Below are 18,701 nucleotides of genomic sequence, written 5' to 3'. Positions count from 1 at the left end.
GCCTCAGGTGACAGGACGTGTGGGACAGGGAGGGTGGGAGCCCTTGGTGGGGGGCATTGGGCTGGTGCCACTTCCCTGGGAGTGTCTCCGGGGACCCTGTCACCTCCCCATGGGATACGAACAAAGGCAAACCCTCCTGGCCACCTCACCAATCTTTGAATGGGTTTGTCTCAGCTCCCCCCCAAGGCAGGCCCTGTCCCCATTCCCCCCCAGCCCTGCTGCCCCCTCACCCCCTGGCAGTGGCTTTGGATCAAGTGGCTCAATAGCCACAGCTGGCCATGGTTGCCTGAACATGGCACACTCGCCACAGGGGGCTGATGTTGGGCACCTCATCCCCTCTGCCGAGAGGCACAACAAACTTCCCTGCCAAACTGTGCCTCAGTTTCCCCCTCTACAGATGGGCTCTGGGCAATGCTGGCATTGCCAAAGACTGGGCTGATCCCCAAAGGGCTCCTGGCCCCTCTGAGGCGCCCATGGAGGGGACTCAGAGCAGCTAAATTTATCTTGAGTGGAGATGCCCACCTGGGTCTGGGGGGGTTACCCCTGCGGACCTTCAGGGTGCCCAGTCCCCCACACGGCCCCGGCTCTGCTCTTGACTCCAGATGCCGAGAAGACCTCCGGTTACTGGAACCAAGGGGCCAGGAGGAGGCTGGAGTTGGCCCTGGCATTGCAGCCGGCAGCACAGCGGGCCAAAAACATCATCCTCTTCATGGGTGACGGTGAGTCCCCCCACGTCCCAGGCAGGCCCCGCGGTTCTGTGGCTGCACAGCAGCCAAGGGACGTGGCTGGTGAGAAGACGGGGCTGGTGCAGGTCCCCTCCTCCCTGGCCGACCCTGGGCAATGCCTGGGGAGGGCAGGACTGTCCCTGGTCCCGGCCCCTTGCCACCCCACGGCTCTGCCATGCCCACAGGCATGGGGCTGCCCACCGTGTCGGCAGCTCGGATCTACAAGGGGCAGCTGGCCGGTGGCTCGGGCGAGGAGAGTGTCCTGGCCATGGAGACCTTCCCCCACGTGGCCCTGGCCAAGGTGAGTGGGGCAGTGCCGGGTAGGGGGGAGGCCCTGCTGCCCCCGCCCAAAATCCCACTGGCTCCTGCTTGCTTCCAGACCTACACCATCGACCGGCAGGTGCCCGACAGCGCTGGCACGGGCACAGCCTACCTCTGTGGGGTGAAGACCAATGCCAAGACTCTAGGGCTGAGCGGGGCGGCCGTCTACGGCAAATGCCGTACCACCTTTGGCAACGAGGTGGACTCCATCCTGCACCGGGCCAGGCTGGCGGGTACGGGGAGCAGCGGGCAACCCTGTCGGGGAGCCTGGCATGGCATGGCCGTTCCATGCCGTGCAGGTCTGGGTGGGCTCCCTGTAAACCCTTGCCCGCACTGCAGGCAAGTCAGTGGGCATCGTGACAACCACGCGGGTGCAGCACGCGTCCCCCGGGGCGGCCTATGCCCACTCGGCCAGCCGGAGCTGGTACGCCGACGCTGACATGCCCAAGGAGGCCTTGCGGGACGGCTGCAAGGACATTGCCTACCAGCTGGTGCACAACACGGACATCAACGTGAGCTGGGAAGTGGGCATGGGATGGGGGGTACACTGGGGACATTGGGAGGGTCTGCTGAGCTCCCCAGCAGGTGATCCTGGGCGGCGGGAGGATGTACATGACCCCCAAGCGGACCCCAGACCCCGAATACCCAGAGGACCCAGCTCAGAACGGCACCAGGAAGGACGGCCTCAACTTGATTGCCGAATGGCTGAGTGCCAAGCAGGTACCGTGCCAGGGAAGAGGGGACGTGACGCCAGGCATGGGGCATGTGCCATTGGCACTGGCTCTGTTCTCGCTGGCAGGATGCCCGCTACGTCTGGGACAAGAAGGGCCTGGACGCAGTGAAGGATGACTCTGTGAGCCACCTGATGGGTAAAAGCACCACCTGCACCACCAGCAATGCCTCCTCCTCCTCCCTGCTTCGGGTGTGCTGGCAGGGGCATGAAGCAGCCCCAGCATGGACCCCTCCTACCCTGCTCCCCCAGGTCTCTTCGAGCCAAAGGACATGAAGTACGAGCTGAACCGCAATGCCTCCACGGACCCCTCCATTGTGGAGATGACGGAAAAGGCCATTCGCATCCTGCGCAGGAACCCCAATGGCTTCTTCCTCTTTGTGGAAGATGAGTAGCCCCAAACTGGCAGCATGGCTGGGGCTGGGGTGGGATGAGGGTCCTGGGAGTGGGTGGGCATCCCAGGGGACCAGGGAGAGGGTGATGGTCACGTTCTCCGTGCAGGTGGCAGGATCGACCATGGCCACCACAGTGGCCGGGCCAAGCAGGCGCTGATGGAGGCCGTCATGCTGGACCGGGCGGTGGCGCGGGCAGGTGAACTCACCTCCCCCTCTGACACCTTGACCGTGGTGACAGCTGATCACTCCCATGTCTTCACCTTTGGAGGCAACACGCTGCGTGGCACCTCCATCTTTGGTGGGTGCCAGGGAGGGGCGGCAAACATCCCTGTTCCCAGCTCCCCCTTTTGCTCCTGCCAGAGGCTGAGCTGGCCAAGGCGGGGAGCTGGGGAGAGGTAGCAGGCTGGGATGGGGGTGACAATGTCTTTACCTGTGCCAGGGCTGGCCCCCAAGAAAGCCAAGGACAAGCGAGCCTACACCAGCATCCTCTATGGCAATGGTCCTGGCTACAGCATCCGCTCAGGGGGCCGCCCGGCCGCCAGCCTCCCCGCTGCAGGTAGGAGTCTGATGGGGATGGGGTGGGGGCACAGGGTGGCTGGGGGCAGTGTCCCACGGGCATGGCCACTGGGGTTGTATGGGGTCTTAGTGCCACCACGTTGCTCAGGAGTCACTTGAGCAAGAATCACCTCGACGCCAAGGTGATGGCAGCTGCCCCCCCATCCCTGCAACGGGTAGGGGAGCCTGCTGCCCTCAGCCCCATTTCTCCTGCCCCCCCTGCAGAGGACAAGGACTACCAGCAACAGGCAGCTGTGCCCCTGGAGACGGAGACACACAGCGGGGAGGATGTGGTGGTGCTGGCCCAGGGCCCCATGGCCCACCTCTTCCACGGGGTGCAGGAGCAACACTATATCGCCCATGCCATGGCCTACGCCACCTGCCTCGAGCCCTACGCCACTGAACCCGGGTGCAGGTCAGCCCGAAGGGCCTCCCATGGCACCCAGTACTCCCCGCAACCACTGCTTGCCCTTCTGGCCCTCTGCGTGGCTGCCCATATGGTGGGGGGCTGAGAGACCCCAGCTGAGCCCCACTTCAACCTGGGCTGCCTGGCCCTCCCTGAGCCACCCCATCAAGTGTCTTGGCAGCCAGGTTCCCACTGTGGGCAGGATCAAAAGATGCAATAAAACATGGGCTGTTCGTCTCCATCTGCCATGCAAGGGTTTGCAGCGGTGGTTGTCTTCTAAGGTGCTGCCCTGTGCCTCTGTTTCCCCAGGTGATTGTGGCTCCCAGTGCCCTGCTGGGACCAGCACTGGAGGCATTGGGGTGAAGGGGGTGATGAAATGAGGGTTAGGGGAGGCCATGTACCCCTAGCTTTGCCAAGCTGGGGCACAATACATGAAGGTTGGTACCTTCCTGGCAAGGGCTGAGCAAGGAGCAGAGTTTTAGTCCACATCCATGGATTTATTGGTCAAGAAAGCACTGGGCAGAGACCGGGGCTGCTAAGCGCACTAGTGCCCCAGGTGCTCCCGATACCCCTGTTGCTCTGGGTCTGATGCTCAGCGCTGCCTGTGGCACCCTGGGCCAAGGCATCCCCCCTCCTGGCACTGCAATCGGGGCAGACAATGATGCCTGCCAGGCACTACCCATCCTCTTGCCCTCTGCATCTGTTTGTGCTCCAAGTCCGTCCATCCCCCAGCAGCAATAAGGTGATGTGCCGAGGAAGTACCAGCAGCCCAGCCCCATGGCCTTTGTGCCGGTTGCCCAGCAGGACAGCGGGATATCATCAGAAACATGCCAAACCCTCCACACACCCTGCAAGGGCTGATCCTGGTCCAAAGTCCCTCCCCAGAGCTTCTAGAGTCACAGACACTGTCAGCGGCACTGGGCTACCGGATCTCACCATGCAGCTCCTGGTGCCCCTCACCCTCTGTCTGGGCCTCTGGGTAGGGCTCAGCACTGCTGCCTTCCCAGGTGGGGACACGGATGGGGACGGGTGCCTGGCTGGCTGCAGTGGGTGCCTGGGGAATTGCAGGCAAGGCACCAGCCTGGGTTTGGGGAGGGGACCAGGGCCTGCCCAGATCTGCAAGGGTTAATGGGGGTTACCCCTGATTTTCTGGGGTCCTTGAGCCAGTTTTCCCCCACGGGGCCAGGTTCCCGCTTGCTTCTGGGCTGAGGGAGGGTCTGGGGGAAGTGCCTGTAGCCTCCACCCTCCCCCACCATGGACTTGGCTCCATCTCACCTGTCAGATAACTCCCCATCATGTCCGGTTTTGCTGTTCCCCTCCTTCCCTGCCCCAGAACCCCTGGGCTGGGCAGTGGCTGTAAGCCCACATGGTCTCCCCCCACCCCAAACAGCACCCTGACCCTCTCAGTCCATGTCAGAGCATGGGGATGCCCAGGGAGCAAGAGCCCCTGGGATGCAGGTGCCCCAGGGGTGTGGGTGCCCCAGGGGTGTGGGTGCCCCAGAACTGGGACTGATGGGTGCTACCCTGTCCCAGTGGAGGAGGAGAAGCCATCCTTCTGGAACAAGCAGGCAGCTGCAGCCATTGAGGCCTCCTTCAAGATCCAGCCCAGGACAAACCAAGCCAAAAACCTCATCCTCTTCCTCGGGGACGGTGAGTCCTGCTGGCACCCACGGAGGGCAGGCTGGCATGGCCAGTGCCCCATGGAGCGGCATGCGGGGAGGGCACCTGGTCCAGAGGGTGACTACGAGCCTCTCTCCTCACCCAGGATTTGGGATCTCCACCATCACGGCCACCCGCATCCTAAAGGGGCAGGAGCAGGGGAAGCTGGGCCCTGAGACTCCCCTCGCCCTGGATGCTTTCCCCTACGTGGCTCTCGCCAAGGTAACTCCCCGCCGTGCTGGGCATGGGCCAGGATGACACTGGGCATGGGGCCACGGTGACGCCCACGGGGCTGCTGGCACAGAAGCACCCCAGGGATGCACGTATGGGGTGCAAGGGGTCCCTGCCATCCCACACTTGTCCTTGGGTGAGCAAATGAATGTAGCAAGGGGTGCTGGGCGGGGAGAGCACCTATTGGGTGCCTCTGCCAGCCATCCCCTGCCCTGAGCCTGGTGCGTGTCCTTGGCAGACATACAACGTGGACCGACAGGTCCCTGACAGCGCGGGGACAGCCACAGCCTACCTCTGTGGGGTGAAGGGCAACTACCAGACAGTGGGACTGAGCGCAGCCGCCCGCCACTCGCAGTGCAACACCACGACAGGCAACGAGGTGATCTCAGTGCTGGAGCGAGCCCGCAAAGCCGGTAAAAGAGGGCACAGGGCTGGGTGGGACCCCATGGGGTCAAGGGGTGTCACACTGGGGGCTGTCCCCCACGAGCATCCTAGGGCTTGATGGTGGGGGACCCCATGTCACCCTTTGTGGGGCCTGATGGGTGGGGGGGTGGCAGGAAAGGCAGTGGGCATCGTGACCACGACGCGGGTGCAGCACGCATCGCCCTCGGGGACCTACGCCCACGTGGTGAACCGCAATTGGTACGCGGATGCCAGCATGCCCACGGATGCCCTCAACCAGGGCTGCAAGGACATCGCCTGGCAGCTGGTCCACAACGTCGACATCAACGTGAGTACCTGTGCTTGGGAAGGGGGGAGGAGGGGCAGACCCCCCCCAGGCACCCCCACTAACACTGCACCGGTCTCATCCCCTCCAGGTGATCCTGGGGGGTGGTCGGAAATACATGACCCCCGTGGGGACACTGGACCCTGAGTATCCCACCTATGACACGGCGAAGGGGATACGCAATGATGGGAATAACCTCATCAACATATGGCTGGAGTCACGGAGGGTGGGTGACGCTGTGGGGACAGTCCTCTGCCCACTACCCCCAGGCATGGGGCTGGGCGCCCACTAACCCTCTGTGGGATTTGCCCGCAGGGTGCCCGGTATGTCTGGAACAGGACAGAGATGCTGGCTGCTGCCATCGACCCTAGTGTGAATTATTTGATGGGTAACAAATGTCCCGTGTGCCAGGACCTGACAGCCAGCGGGACACATGCAGGCACTGAGGCTGTTCCCAACACGTCCCCTCCCAGGTCTCTTCGAACCCTCGGACATGAAGTACAACCTAGTGCGTAACACCACCCTGGACCCATCTCTCACAGAGATGATGGAGGCAGCCATCACCATCCTGAGCAGGAACTCCAATGGCTTCTACCTCTTCGTGGAAGATAAGTTGGGGCCGGTGCCCCTGGGGTGGGCAAGAGGGGGGTCCCACATCCCAAGGTGGAGGTAAGAGTTGGGGGTGCTGCCATCAATCCCTAGCCCACCGCGGGTGCCCGTCTGCAGGCGGCAGGATCGACCATGGCCACCACGATGGTGCAGCCCATAAGGCGCTGACAGAGGCGGTGGAGTTCGACCGGGCCATCGAGCGGGCGGGTGCCCTGACAGACGAGGCACAGACCCTCACCGTTGTCACCGCTGACCACTCGCACGTCTTCTCCTTCGGTGGCTATACCCTGCGCGGCTCCTCCATCTTCGGTAGGGCTCTGCCTGGCCACCGAGAATGGGGCACAGCCCTGTGCTGGACACTGTCAGCTCCAGGGCACCCTGGCTGTGGCTGGAGGGGTAATACGGGGGTTTCTTGGCTGATCCCCACCCTCCATCACCCTCTCCCCAGGTCTGGCCCCCAGCAAAGCCTCTGACAAAAAGAACTACACATCCATCCTCTATGGGAACGGTCCAGGCTACCCAGGCACCAACAGGACTGACGTGGATGATGACACAGCCAGTGAGGGCACAGGGACCATGGCTGGGTGGTAGATGGGGCTGGGGGCCACCGCTGCCTGCCTCACCCCTTTCTCCCCCCTCCCCAGAGCAGTACGACTACTTGCAGCAGGCAGCCGTGCCCCTCAGCTCGGAGACCCACGGCGGCGAGGATGTGGCCATCCTGGCCAAGGGCCCCATGGCCCACCTCTTCCATGGGGTGCAGGAGCAGACCTATGTGGCCCACGCCATGGCCTACGCTGCCTGCCTCGAGCCCTACACTGCCTGTCGCCAGCGGGGCTCTGCCCCCAGCACCCATGCCACCCCTCTGGCCCTGCTCCTGCCCACCCTTCTCCTGCCCCTCTTCCACTGACCCCATGGCCCACGGGTGCTGCCGGACCCATGTCCCCCGCTCCCAATGGCTGTGGCACCCGCAGGTGGGTGGCAGTTTTTTGGAGCATCCCTGGCCTGGATGCAGCAGCTGCGGGGCACCAACTGACAGGCATGGGGCGGGCCCTACGCCACCCATATGGGGTGCTCAGTGTTTAATAAATGTGGGGCGTGAGGCTTGTGGGGCAGGTGTGTTGGCAGTGTGTAGGTGCCCGTGCTGTACAGGCAGGGCTGGGGGTGCTGCCTGCTGCTGCCCATCCCACAGCCCCTTGCACCCACCTGGCATATCCAGTGCTTTATTGACCAGAAACAGCAGCGAAAAATACAGCAGGTGTCCGTGTCCCCGCGTTCCCGGGGCAGGCTGGCATCACCCAGCCCCAGGCTCTGCTGACTCTGCCCACCCACTGGCAGGGCTGATGCGGGGACAGGACGGAGCTGGCATGGGGGATTACAGGGAGGGCAGCGGGCAGGGGGAGGCTTCTGGTGTGGGGCAGCCCCACAGTGTCTCTGGTTCACTCTCCCTGCCTCGACTGGTGCTGGGATGAATGTGGTAGGGCTGGGTGAAGAAATTGGGGTGGTGGACAGAAAAGGAGGTACATGGGTGCCTGGGTGTGCCCTCATTCGTCTGTGGGGACTCAGGGCCCCCCCAGTGCACAGGGCAAGGGGTAAGAAGGGGATGGGCAGGAGGCAGCTGCCTCCGGGCAGGAGCTCATACCCACCCCAAGTGTCTCCCCACTGCCTCCACCCCTCCAGTGCGTACCTGTCTTTGGGGGGGTGACCCCCTGTATCACTAGGGGGTGCCCCCTTTGCCTGGAGAGTAGGAGGGGGAGATGGGTAGAGGTGGGGAGCAGGCACAGGGTGGCACTTGGGCAAGGATGAGGATGGGGGGTGCCAGCCTGCCAGGGAGGGAATCGGCCTCACCACACCGAACACTTGTGCGCTGGGTTCATGGGTGAGTTCTTGGGGCAGTGGAAAACCCGTCCGAACTCCTCAAACTGCGAGACGCTGCCCAGGACCCTGCCGAGAGAGGAGGGGGGCAAGTCAGAGCTGTGCACCTTCTTCCCCACCACCACTGCTGCCATGCACCCCACTTGGGACACCTGCTCACCCCATCTCCTGCCCCAGGATGCCCACCCAAAACCTTCTGGTGCCAGCATCCCAAAGGGTGTCCACCCCACTTTGCCATGGGGAAGGCTGGCACCCATCGTACCCCCCCCATTTCGGGGCCAGCCAGTACCTGTAGTGCTCCGGGGCATGCTTGTCCGTCAGCACCTGCAGGTAGATGGACTGGGATCGCCGCTTGATGCACCAGTTCTGCAGGGAAAAAGGGTTCCCATGGGTGAGCCGGATGGGGCACCCCGGGTCCTGGCACCCACCAGGGCATGACGGCCCTTCTGGCTGTTGAGGAACTAGGACAGCAATGCCCTGGTTGTGCTTGTTATTGTAGGTCTCCTGGGAGCCTGTGTGTGTGGTATAGATGGGTTGGGAGAGCATAGAGCCATGTTTGTTATTGCAGGGTCTCCTGGGGTTGTGAGCTGCCTGGCTGTAGGGTTTCCTAGAAGTTTGGGGTCATGTGCATTTGTTACTGTGGGGTCTCTGGAGGTGACGGGGGACACACATGTTTGTTATTGAGGGGTTCCCAGGAGCAGCAGGGCAGTGCAGGATGCTCCTTATATGGCTGAGCCCCATACCCTGAGCCCAAGACCTGCTGATGCAGCCAAGCCTGGCTCCTGGCCATGAGCACCAGGTCCCCCGGGGCTCTCGCCCTGTCCCTCAGGGCTACCAGCCCCACACATGGTGACATCCCCCACCCCCCCCACCCCCCCCCACCCCGCCCCAGTATGTGCCACATGTGGGAAGGGCAGGGACTCACCTGGGCAAAGGCGATGAAGAAGAGCTGGTCATGTGTGTACTTCAGGTGGTGCAGTGGGTGCTCGGGGCCGTGTTCCCGCACCCACTTCTGGTAGGCCTGGAGAACAAGGGGTGCCCTCAGCATGGCCTGGGCAACCTCCAAACCTGCCCCGAACCCCAGCAGGAACCAGCAAGCAGGATCATGCCTACTTCCTGCTGCAGGGCACAAGGTGGGTCTTGGGGCGGGGGGGGGGCAGTCTCCTGCCCACCCGATGGGATGGCATCAGCAGCTGCCCCATGGCCCTGTCAGAGCCCTGGCACCCCAGGGTGGGGGGACACTTACGTAGTAGGCGAGTTTGAGCCCCCCCATGTCAGCAATGTTCTCCCCCAGTGTGTGTTTGCCATTCACCTGCCAAGAGAGGAGAGACGATGTGGTAAGCAGAGATGCCCCCCCGCAAGGCAGGCAGCCCCCACTCCCCACCCTGGCACCAAGACTCTGCTTCAGTTGCCCCCACCCAGTGCCCTGAGGAATTTCCCAACTGAACTGAGGTGTGATGAGTTGTTGCGTCTCAGGGCTGGGCAAGGCAGAGCCATGCTCTCCTGCAGGCACCCAACCCTAGCAACAGAGCAGAGGGACCCTGTTGCAAGGCAGCATGTGCCAGGGCATTGCCTGACAGGTGTGTGTGGGGGGTCTCACCCGCTGGTTGTAGACAGTGAAGTTGTCGTAGAGGTTGACGATACACTGCGCCTTCTTCAGGAACTTGCTGTATGACCGCTCCGTCCACCAGTGCACCAGGTTCCCGTGCCGGTCATACTGTCCCCCTGCCGAGACACCCGCCACCACCAGTAGTCCCAAGAGACCCAGGCGTCCTGCCTGGCTGCCCCCAGCCCACCCATCTCCCCCCTGGCATAGGGCTGTGGGGGGTCTCTCACCCCAGTCATCGTAGCCGTGGGTCAGCTCATGCCCAATGATGGTGCCAATCCCACCATAATTCAGCGACCTGTTGGATGGGGAGCAGAGGTGAGAGGGTAGAGTGCACAGTGCTGGCAGGGATGGAGGTGACTCCAGGACCTGGCACCCCCTTACCCTGCCTGGCACCCCCTGGCCATGCCCCAGCCCCACACTCACTGTGGGAACTCGGGGTCGTAGAGGGTGGGCTGCAGGATGCCAGCAGGGAACACTGGGGACACAGGAGAGAATTGCAGTTGGGGGGGTCGCCCTGCCCTGTACCCACCCACAGCGTCACCTGGCGCCAGGGGACCCTGCACCATGGCCCCCACCCCAGACCCTCCCTGCACCTTCCCCCAAACCCTGGGGGAATGAGCAATGCCTCACCCATCTGGTTCTTGTTGGGCAGGTAGTAGGCATTCAGCGCCTGGGGAGGCAGCAGCCACCTGTGAGGAGAGACAGCGGTGCCAGGCTGTGGGGCACCAGGGGGGCATGGAAATGCCAACCCTTGGACAGCTGGGGGGGACAGGGGGGCATTCCTGGCTTGCCCTTTGCCCTCCTGCCTGCACCCTGGGGGGTGCAACCAGGCATGGGCACAGGGGGCATTGGTGGGGCCATGCTGTGCCCCCCATGCCCGCTCCCCCCCAGGGAAAGGGGATACCCACGCAGACTTGTCCACCTCCTGCCGGATCTTCTTCACCGAGAGCCTGATGCTGAAGGCGATGCTGTTGAGGATGTTCTTGAAGTAGGTCTTCTCATCCACCTCAAACTGGTGGGGCACAGCCATGTCAGGGGGGATGCCAGCCCCACGATTGTGGGGAGCAGGGCTAGGGTGTCCTCCCACCCCCATGAGCCTTGGGGTCAGAGGCTCAGAGGGTTGTAGCTGTGGGCTGGATGTGGCATGAGTGTGTCCTCATGTCCAATTCTGTGTGCCCACACGGGCAGCTGCATCTCCATCACCTCCATGGGGTCCCCCCCATGCTGGCACCCCCAGGCCTTGCTGAGGATGGGGTTGAGCTTTGGGGGGTGCAATAGGGAGAAGGAGACATCATCCCAAACCCCAGGGACAGTATGGTACTGCCCATGCGGCTGTGGTTGTGTGAGTGGTGGGCACAATGATCTACCAGGAGGTGGCTTGTTTTGGAGTGGTATCTCCCCATCCTGGTCTCCGCAGACCCTGAGGCAGATGTGCGGACCATCTCCCCTCTCCATGTGCCCACACCCCCAAGTGGCCCTGGGCCACCCCTTGCCTCATACTCCTTGTCAATGGCCTCTGGCTTCAGTAGGAAATCAGGGTACCCGATCATCACCATCATGTACCGGAGCTGTAGGCAAAACGAGTGGTGGGGTCAGGCCCCAATCCCACGTGCCCCTGGGATGTGGTGGGAACAAAGACCTCTGCCTTCGTCCAGACTAGGAGCCACTACCTTGGCCCTGGCCGCTCTCCGTGTCTCCTCATCCATCCAGTCCAGTTCATCCAGGCGCTGATCCAAGATGTATTTGATGTCCTCTACCAGCTGTTGCACCTATGATGGGTCATGGCGGGCGCTGGCATGGTGTTCTCACCACCCGTCACTCCACCAGACAGCCCTCAGTGGGGTGCTAGGTGGTGGTAGGCACCTTGGCAAGGCGACAGGAGGGACACGGTGGCTTCATGCCCACAGGCAGCATCACCTACCTTGGCTTTGCTGGCAGAGGAGAAGTGCTCCTCAACAAAGAGGGCACCCAGGGCCATGCCGAAGTGCTTATTGGCCTGGCTCAGGCAGATCTTGCCAGGCTCAAGCTGCTTCTCGTTGCCCTCCATCTCCTTGGAGAGCTCGTGGATGGCGTCGCGGAAAGGGGTGGAGAGGTGCTCACTCAGCACCACCACGATGCGCCACAGCATGTAGTTGTGAAGAATCCTGGTGATGGGGGCCAAGATCAGGCCCCCCCACTGGGCACATCCCAGGCACATAGGGAGGGTGAGGAGCATATGCCAGGGTGGAGACACCCCTGCTCAGGGACCAGGCAGGCCATGAGGGTGGCCGTGGCCTGTGGGGACACAGGGATGGGCTGGCACGGTGTCCCTCCCTGCTGTGTGCTGAGTCTGGTGACCTCTAGCATGGAGGGGCTCAGTGGGTGGCTGGGCACAACCAGGGTGCTGCTAGGCTCAAGGCAGTGCCTTCTCCCAGGAGCTTTCCCAGGGTCCCTGTGCCCAGCCTGGCCTCCCCAGGATGGCAGGGGGACCAGCTGCAGCCACCCTGTGCCCACCTCCATTGCCAACCCCCTACCAGGCTGGGGAAGGTGCCGGGGGCACAGGGGGTGCCAGCCCCCCTCACCTGCTGGGCGTCACGCGGATGAGGTCGGACACCTTGTGCATGTAGTCGGTAGCCAGCAGCACCACCTCCTCCTCCTCCGAGAAGTTGTCGTGGAAGATGCGGTCCAGCAAGCGCTTCCACTTGAGCTGCCAGGGTGGGCACCATCAGGGGGGCACAGGGACCCCCCTTCATGCCACCCTGGAGGGAACCCCCTCCAGGTTTTCCATCCTCCCACCACCCCTCCCCACCCAGAAAAGTGGAGGGTGGATTCATCACCCTCAAGTGAACTTATCTGGGGGGGCAGTGAGGGCCTGGAGCAGGAGGACAGAGACAAGTGTGGGGCACAGGGCAGGTGGGGGATGTGGGGTGCCAGGCTGGGTGCCGGCGGTACTCACCGTGGGGGTGATGCGCTGCAGCTCGCCCAGGGTCACTTTGTGGTACATGCTGCTGACGTCCCTCCGCACGTCATCGTACTCGGACACTGTGATCTGCATGGGGTGGGCACAGTTGTCACCATCCCGCTGCCCGCTGTGGGGGTGGCACAGGGATGGGGCACAGGGACAGGGCACAGGGATGGGGAAAGAGGGGTTACTGACCCACATCCCTCCTTGCTCCCTGTCCTGAGAACTCTCTGCTGCCAGTGAGACGTGAGGGCTGGTCATGGGGTCTGCATGGAGTTGGGGTACCCGAGTGCTGGACACCAGGGTCCCCCAGGGCTGAGACTGAGGTCCCCAAAAGCTGGGTGTGGAGTCCTCAAGGGCCTGGAGTGGGTTGACAAGGACTGGACATGGGGATCCCCAAGGTCTGGGGTGGTTGTCCCTAGGGCTGGGACTCAGGTTTCCCAAGATGTTGGGTCTGGGGTCCCTGAAGATCTGCCATGGGGTCCTCAAGGGGCTGGGAACCCCAAGGGCCAGGCATGAAGGTTCCCAAGGGCTGGGCGTGGAGGTTCCTAAGGGAATTGGGATGGCGTCCCTTAGGACCATGCATGGAGGTCCCCAAAGATCTGCAACTGATCTTGATCTGTTCAAGGGCTGGGCAGGGGCACCCCAAAGTCCAGGGTGGGCATCCCCCTCACATTGGCGAGGTGCTGCTCCAGCTGCAGGATCTCCTGGGCCTTCTGCTCCACATGCTCGGCCCCCAGGAGGGTGAGCAGCCGCTCCATGAACACCCGGTACGCAGCCAGGATCTGTGCCGAGGGAAGGGATACTGAGTGCCACCCCGCACTGCCCTGTGGGCACCCCAGCCCCTGGCACTGTTGACAGTGGAGTGCCCACTGTCTGCCACTCCATACTGGGTGCTGGTCCCTCTCCTGGTGTCCCTATGGCATCAGTGTGGCCACCCCCTCACCTTCTCGCTCTCCTCATCCTGCCCCAGGTAGAGGGTCCGTTCAGGCAGAGTCAGTCCATCCTGGTCGATCTGGGGGAAGAGATGGGGGCACCGGCTGAGCAGAGGCAGGGGGGGCTGTGCTGGGCAAGGCACCCCTCAGCTTTCCCCAGACTACAGGGTGGCCCTGGTGACTGGGAGCCATGGGGTGGCAGTGCGATGGGACAGCCCCAGGCATGGGCAGATCCTGTGCCTCAGTTTCCCTCCTGCTAGAGGGTGCTGGAGCTGCAGTGGGCAGCGTGCTATGGGCTGGGAGTGCTGAGCAGAGGGCAGGCACCTGCTCTGTGGCCTGACTCCTGCCTGGCACACAGGCTGCCCCATAGCCTGCCCCATGATGGCCCCACAGCTGGCCCTGCTCCTGTGATGCAGCCTGTCCCATGGGGAGTCGCAGGGATGAGCCACGCTGCATGGACACCCCCACCCTTACAGACAGAGCCCCGCACCCTCACCCCCTGCTATCCTGTAGCCACAAACACAGCCTCTAACACACACACACACACACGTGAACACTCTTGCACATACGTGTATACATCCACACACATCTGTAACTCACCCCTCATGACACACACCTATGCATGCTCACCCCTCCTTACACACCTACGCACGCACCATCTATTTTACCCCCCATGCACACACAAACACACACACACACTGACACATACCCTCCCCTTTTCTCTCTGGCTCACCCCCCCCCGTGTCCCCCCCCGCAGCCCCCCCTCCAAGCGCACAGCCGCAGCTCTGCCCCACACACCCACAGGCACCCCCAGCCTTTCTCCACCCTTCCCCCATCACACCCCCCCTCTTTGGTTTCCCACAAAGGCACTGCCACACGGACGGCCCTCACACACCCACACCCCCCCCCAGCCTCCTCCTCACCCCCCCCCCCCCCGCCACACTCACACCTATCGCACACCCGCCCCCAGTCACACCCGGGCACACACACACAACCAACCAAGCCCTGACACCCAACCCTGCCTGTCACACCCATCTCCCCCCCCCACGCCCACCCTGTCACGCCCCGCGCACACCTGCCCCCCCCACCCCGCTCAGCCCCACCACCCACCCACCCTTTCCCTGTGACACACGCTCCCTCTAGTGTACACACGCGCGGCCCGTCAGCACGGCCCTGCTCGTCCCCGGCCCCTCACTCACACTCACACACTCACACTCACACTCACACACTCCCACTCAACTCACCGCCCCACCCCCCGGCTCCACCATCTCACAGGGACGGGGCAGCTCATCCCGACCACGGTGTCCCCCCAGTGCTCCCACCATCCCCAACACCTCGTCCCCACTGTGCCATCACCCTACCCACCCCCCCATGCCCACCATGTCCCTGCCGCGCCCACCCCCACGTTCCCTCCATGCCATTGCTGTGCCCCCACTGCTGTGCCATCCACCCGTGCCCACCACGACGTCCTCACCGTGCCCCCACCGTGCCCCCACCACCACATTCCCACACCCACCAAGGGTGTTTGGGGCTTGGCCACCCAGACAAAGCCCACCCATGCCCCGGTAGCACCACAGGCTGAGGGACGCAGGCTGGCTGGGGTGGGGGAAGGCTGACAAAGCCATGGGCAACTGCCCTGGCATCCTGCCCCGATGCTGTGGGGCCAGCGGGCATCTCTCTGTCACCGCCTGTGTGCAGGTGGCAGCCAGGATGCCAAGGTGAGGGGCTTGGCCACTGGCGCTCTGGAGACCCTGGTGCCCCGCTGAGCTGTCCCCAGCACCCAGGTGGGCAGCACTACCTCACTCTGTACATGTCCCCCCACCCGCATCCTCCCCCCATCCTGGAGATGCCACCATCACCCCGGAGCAGCCTGACACGGGGGTCCCACCATGGGACAATGGGGGGCCACCAGGGACAGGGGCTGTCCCAGTCTGGCTGCCTGCTGCAGCCAAACCCCCGTACAGGGCAGGCATCCAGTGCCACCATGACAAGGACAGTGTCACCAGGGGGTGTCACCAGCACAAGTGGGTGGCTGGGGGGACAGCCCCAGGGACAGGGTGCCCTCACCCGGATGACGTAGCGGGAGGTGTTCCTCTCGTCCAAGCTGACGGTGAGGGAGAAGAGCACAGCAGCGCTGTAGACCCCCTGCGTCTTGTAGAGCAGCTCGTTGAGGTCCCCGCGGCCCGGGGGGGCATCCCAGCCGCCGCACTCCCCGATGACCTCCAGCATGGGCCGCGGGCCCAGCCGGTCAATCTCAGCCTGGTCCAGGCACGAGCGGAAAAACTCCTTGACCTTCCTCTCGGCCGAGGCGGGGGCTCGGCGCCGCACAGGGCGGCTCAGCAGTGCCCGCAGCTTGGCCTCGTTCTGCTCGGCGATGGCCCCGATGGTGCCGTACACCAGCTTGTCCTCGGGAATGCCGTGTCGCCGGAGCCAGCCGCCGCAGGCGAAGGAGTAGAAGTCCTGGCAGGGATCGATGGTGGCGTCCATGTTGGCGCTGAGGAAGCGGGACGCCCGCAGGAAGGCCTTCTTCTCCTGGCACCCCTCCAGGCAGTAGCTGTCCCCTTCAGCCGCCAGGTACTTGAGGACCAACATGCACGTCAAGATGACGCAGAGCCCCGCAGCAAACACCAGCCCCGAGAGCAGGCAGACCTCCCGACGGCTCCAGCGCGGCAGCCCCCCGCGGCGTTTCTTGGCCCCAGTGCCCAGTTGGAGGGCGAAGCCATTGGGCAGGGTGCCGCTCTGGTACTTGCTCACATACTTCACCTCCTGAAACTCGTCGTAGTGGGCCGTCAATGAGTAGGTCTTCTCCATGGCCGGGGATGGGGCTCCCCGCAGGTAGTGCGGGTGTGAGGGGCTCAGGGCAGGTGGGGGGCAAGCTCAGGTACCCCACGACTCATGCTGGAGCTGCGCCCACTGCGGGGAGATGGTGGAGGGTGGCTGGGTGAGGCGGAAAGCTCCTGGAAAAGGCAGAGGAGGTGGTTGAGGGGGGTTTGGGGAGGAGCAAGGAGGGGGGGGTGGGTTGCTTCTTGCCGTCATCGCTGCCTGCATCGCCATTCCTGCCTGTGTGCCCCACTGGTGGCACTGGCACTGGCCCTAGTGCCAGGAGCTCGGTGGCAGCTCTACCCCATGGCTGTCCCCTCTGCCAGCCCTACTGGTGACAGGGCAGGGTCCTGCCTGCGCGACCCCAGGCAGGTTTCAGCCCCTGGCATGGCTCCATCCCACGCCCCCACACACCCCCCACGCCCACCCAGCGCACCGGCAAGAGCACCCATGTCAGGTTGATGGCCGGGGTGGTCCATCCTCACCCCGCACCGTGAGACCCCTTCCTGCCCTGAGGGGGCACAGGGCTGCCAGCCCCTCGGGGTGGGGTATGGAGGGGGGTGAGCAGCTTGGGGAAGAGGGGCTTTGGGGAGATTTGGGAGGGGGTAAGGCGTTGGGTTGGGGTGTTGCAGGTTGGGTCAGTTTGTGTGGCCCTGCGTCAGGTTGCATCGCGTGGCGCATGGCGTTGCATTGTGTTGGGTTGGGTCGTGGTGCGCCGTGTTGCATTGCGTTGTGTCCAATTGTGGTGCGGCACGAGATGTGTGTGCAAAGTTAATTCCAGTATCGCGGGGGGGGGGGGGGGGGAACCCTGAACCCCGTGGACATCTTTCACAGCATTTCCCCCCCTGCCCCACTGCCACCATCCACCCAACCCTTCTCAGCTGGCTGGTGCCTGATGGGCAGGGGTCCCTGGCAGGGGTGTCATGATGGGGAGGAGGGGGTCTGCCGGTGGGGAAAGGAGGGTGGGGGCATAGATACGTTGTGGGGGGGCTTCAAAAGGGGACCCCAAGCCTTTCTCGGTGCCGAATGACAACCGGATTTACAGGTGGGGGAAGACAGGCTGGGGACAAAGAGCCGCTCGGGAGGTGGCCAATATCCCCGCGGCGGGTCCCCACCCAACCCCACGGCCCCCGCTCCTTCCGCAACTTGGGCAAAGTTGTGCCCCGGCGCCGCAGCCCGGCGGTGCCCGTGCCGGGAAGCTGCCGCCGCCGGAAAGTTTGCGGGGCCGGCAGCGGGCACGGCGCGGGGCGGCGTGGGTGGGGGGACCGGGGGGTCTGCGCGGGATGCTCAGGGGATGCTACTCGGGATGCTGCGCAGGATGCTTGGGGGTGCCCGAGGTCCGCTGCCAAGAATTCAGAGGGGATGCTGCCCGGGATGCTCGGAGGATGCTGCCCGGGATGCTCGGGAGATGATCGCCGGGATGCTAGGGAGATGCTCGGGAGGTGCTCGCCGGGATGGTGCCTGTGGGTGCCCGGGGGGGGATGCTCGAGGGTTGCTCGGGGGATGCTCGAGGGTTGCCCGAGGGATGCTCGGGAAGTGCTCCCCGGGATGATGCCCGGGATATTCGGGGGGTGCTGGCCGGCAGGCTCGGGGGGTGCTCCCCGGGCTGCTCGGGGGGGCTGCTCACCGAGGTGCTCGGGGGATGTTCCCCGGGATGCTGCCGGGGATGTCCGCGGGTGTCTGGGGGAGGGGGGGGTCGCTCACCGCTTGCTCGCCGAGACACTTGGGGGATGCTCCTGGGATGCTCGGGGGACGCTGCTCAGGGTGCTCGGAGGGGATGCTGCCCGGGGTGCTCGGGGGGGTGCTCGGGGGGTGCTCACCGGCTTGCTCGGGGGATGTCAGCAGGCTGCCCGGGGCTGCTGGCGGGCCGGCCCGGCGTTGCCCGTCCGGCTGCGCGCCCCGCGCTCCGCTCCGCGCCCCGCGCCGCGGCTGGCGGAGCGGCGGGGCCGGAGGGAGGCAGCGGGGCGGGGAGGGGGTGGTGTCTCCAGCCCGGCTCTCCCGCAGGCCAGGCTCCATTAACGAGATTATTATGCAAATGGAGCAGCCCAGTGCCACCCGCCAGCCTTACCTCATCATCCCCGCCGGCGGGGAGGCAAGGGCAGGGGGGGTCCCCGGGCACCCCACCCCGAGGGGGCTGGCACAGGGCTGGCAGTGCCACTCCGCCTG

General features: G+C 64.2%; 2 protein-coding genes across 3 annotated transcripts; one reads left to right on the top strand and one right to left on the bottom strand.

Moving 5' to 3' along the window:
• Positions 1 to 424: 424 nt before the first annotated feature.
• On the top strand, positions 425 to 7,529 carry LOC141947486 (uncharacterized). The gene is made up of 21 exons (XM_074878692.1): positions 425 to 719; positions 911 to 1,026; positions 1,105 to 1,279; positions 1,386 to 1,558; positions 1,632 to 1,766; positions 1,846 to 1,915; positions 2,029 to 2,163; positions 2,278 to 2,469; positions 2,611 to 2,727; positions 2,952 to 3,141; positions 3,937 to 4,139; positions 4,666 to 4,782; positions 4,898 to 5,013; positions 5,261 to 5,435; positions 5,580 to 5,752; positions 5,841 to 5,975; positions 6,065 to 6,137; positions 6,223 to 6,357; positions 6,476 to 6,667; positions 6,807 to 6,917; positions 7,003 to 7,529. The coding sequence occupies exons 1-21, from the start codon at positions 515 to 517 to the stop codon at positions 7,263 to 7,265; spliced, it is 3,201 nt and encodes a 1,066-aa protein (XP_074734793.1). The 5' UTR covers positions 425 to 514; the 3' UTR covers positions 7,266 to 7,529.
• A 33-nt stretch (positions 7,530 to 7,562) lies between these two features.
• On the bottom strand, positions 7,563 to 18,439 carry ECEL1 (endothelin converting enzyme like 1). Of its 2 annotated transcripts, none has more exons than XM_074878201.1 (18): positions 18,356 to 18,439; positions 15,783 to 16,672; positions 13,727 to 13,795; positions 13,455 to 13,565; positions 12,775 to 12,867; positions 12,401 to 12,525; positions 11,761 to 11,983; positions 11,510 to 11,608; positions 11,333 to 11,407; positions 10,748 to 10,851; positions 10,470 to 10,528; positions 10,263 to 10,314; positions 10,067 to 10,134; positions 9,831 to 9,955; positions 9,477 to 9,542; positions 9,156 to 9,251; positions 8,520 to 8,596; positions 7,563 to 8,299 (listed from the first exon to the last, which is right to left on the bottom strand). In XM_074878201.1, exons 2-18 carry the CDS (start codon positions 16,524 to 16,526, stop codon positions 8,200 to 8,202), a joined length of 2,286 nt encoding a protein of 761 aa, XP_074734302.1. In that variant the 5' UTR covers positions 16,527 to 16,672; positions 18,356 to 18,439; the 3' UTR covers positions 7,563 to 8,199. The 2 variants fall into 2 exon arrangements, with proteins under 2 accessions (XP_074734302.1, XP_074734301.1); XM_074878200.1 differs by lacking the exon at positions 18,356 to 18,439 and adding an exon at positions 18,240 to 18,347.
• Positions 18,440 to 18,701: the final 262 nt, after the last annotated feature.

This window comes from Strix uralensis, chromosome 9 (assembly GCF_047716275.1).
Source record: "Strix uralensis isolate ZFMK-TIS-50842 chromosome 9, bStrUra1, whole genome shotgun sequence".
NCBI lineage: Eukaryota > Metazoa > Chordata > Aves > Strigiformes > Strigidae > Strix > Strix uralensis.
The sequence above is the reverse complement of the archived record's forward strand: the minus strand, read 5'-3'. Positions and strand labels throughout refer to the sequence as shown.

Excerpts from the sequence above, each read along its gene's own strand:
- LOC141947486 (XM_074878692.1), top strand. The coding sequence starts at position 515 with ATGCCCACCTGGGTCTGGGGGGGTTACCCCTGCGGACCTTCAGGGTGC. Across the intron at positions 4,783-4,897 it reads CATCCTCTTCCTCGGGGACG|GATTTGGGATCTCCACCATC; the intron begins GTGAGTCCTGCT and ends CTCCTCACCCAG. Across the intron at positions 5,436-5,579 it reads GGAGCGAGCCCGCAAAGCCG|GAAAGGCAGTGGGCATCGTG; the intron begins GTAAAAGAGGGC and ends GGGGGGTGGCAG.
- ECEL1 (XM_074878201.1), bottom strand. The coding sequence starts at position 16,526 with ATGGAGAAGACCTACTCATTGACGGCCCACTACGACGAGTTTCAGGAG. Across the intron at positions 13,566-13,726 it reads AGGATGAGGAGAGCGAGAAG|ATCCTGGCTGCGTACCGGGT; the intron begins GTGAGGGGGTGG and ends CCCTCGGCACAG. Across the intron at positions 9,956-10,066 it reads CCACGGCTACGATGACTGGG|GGGGACAGTATGACCGGCAC; the intron begins GTGAGAGACCCC and ends GTGTCTCGGCAG.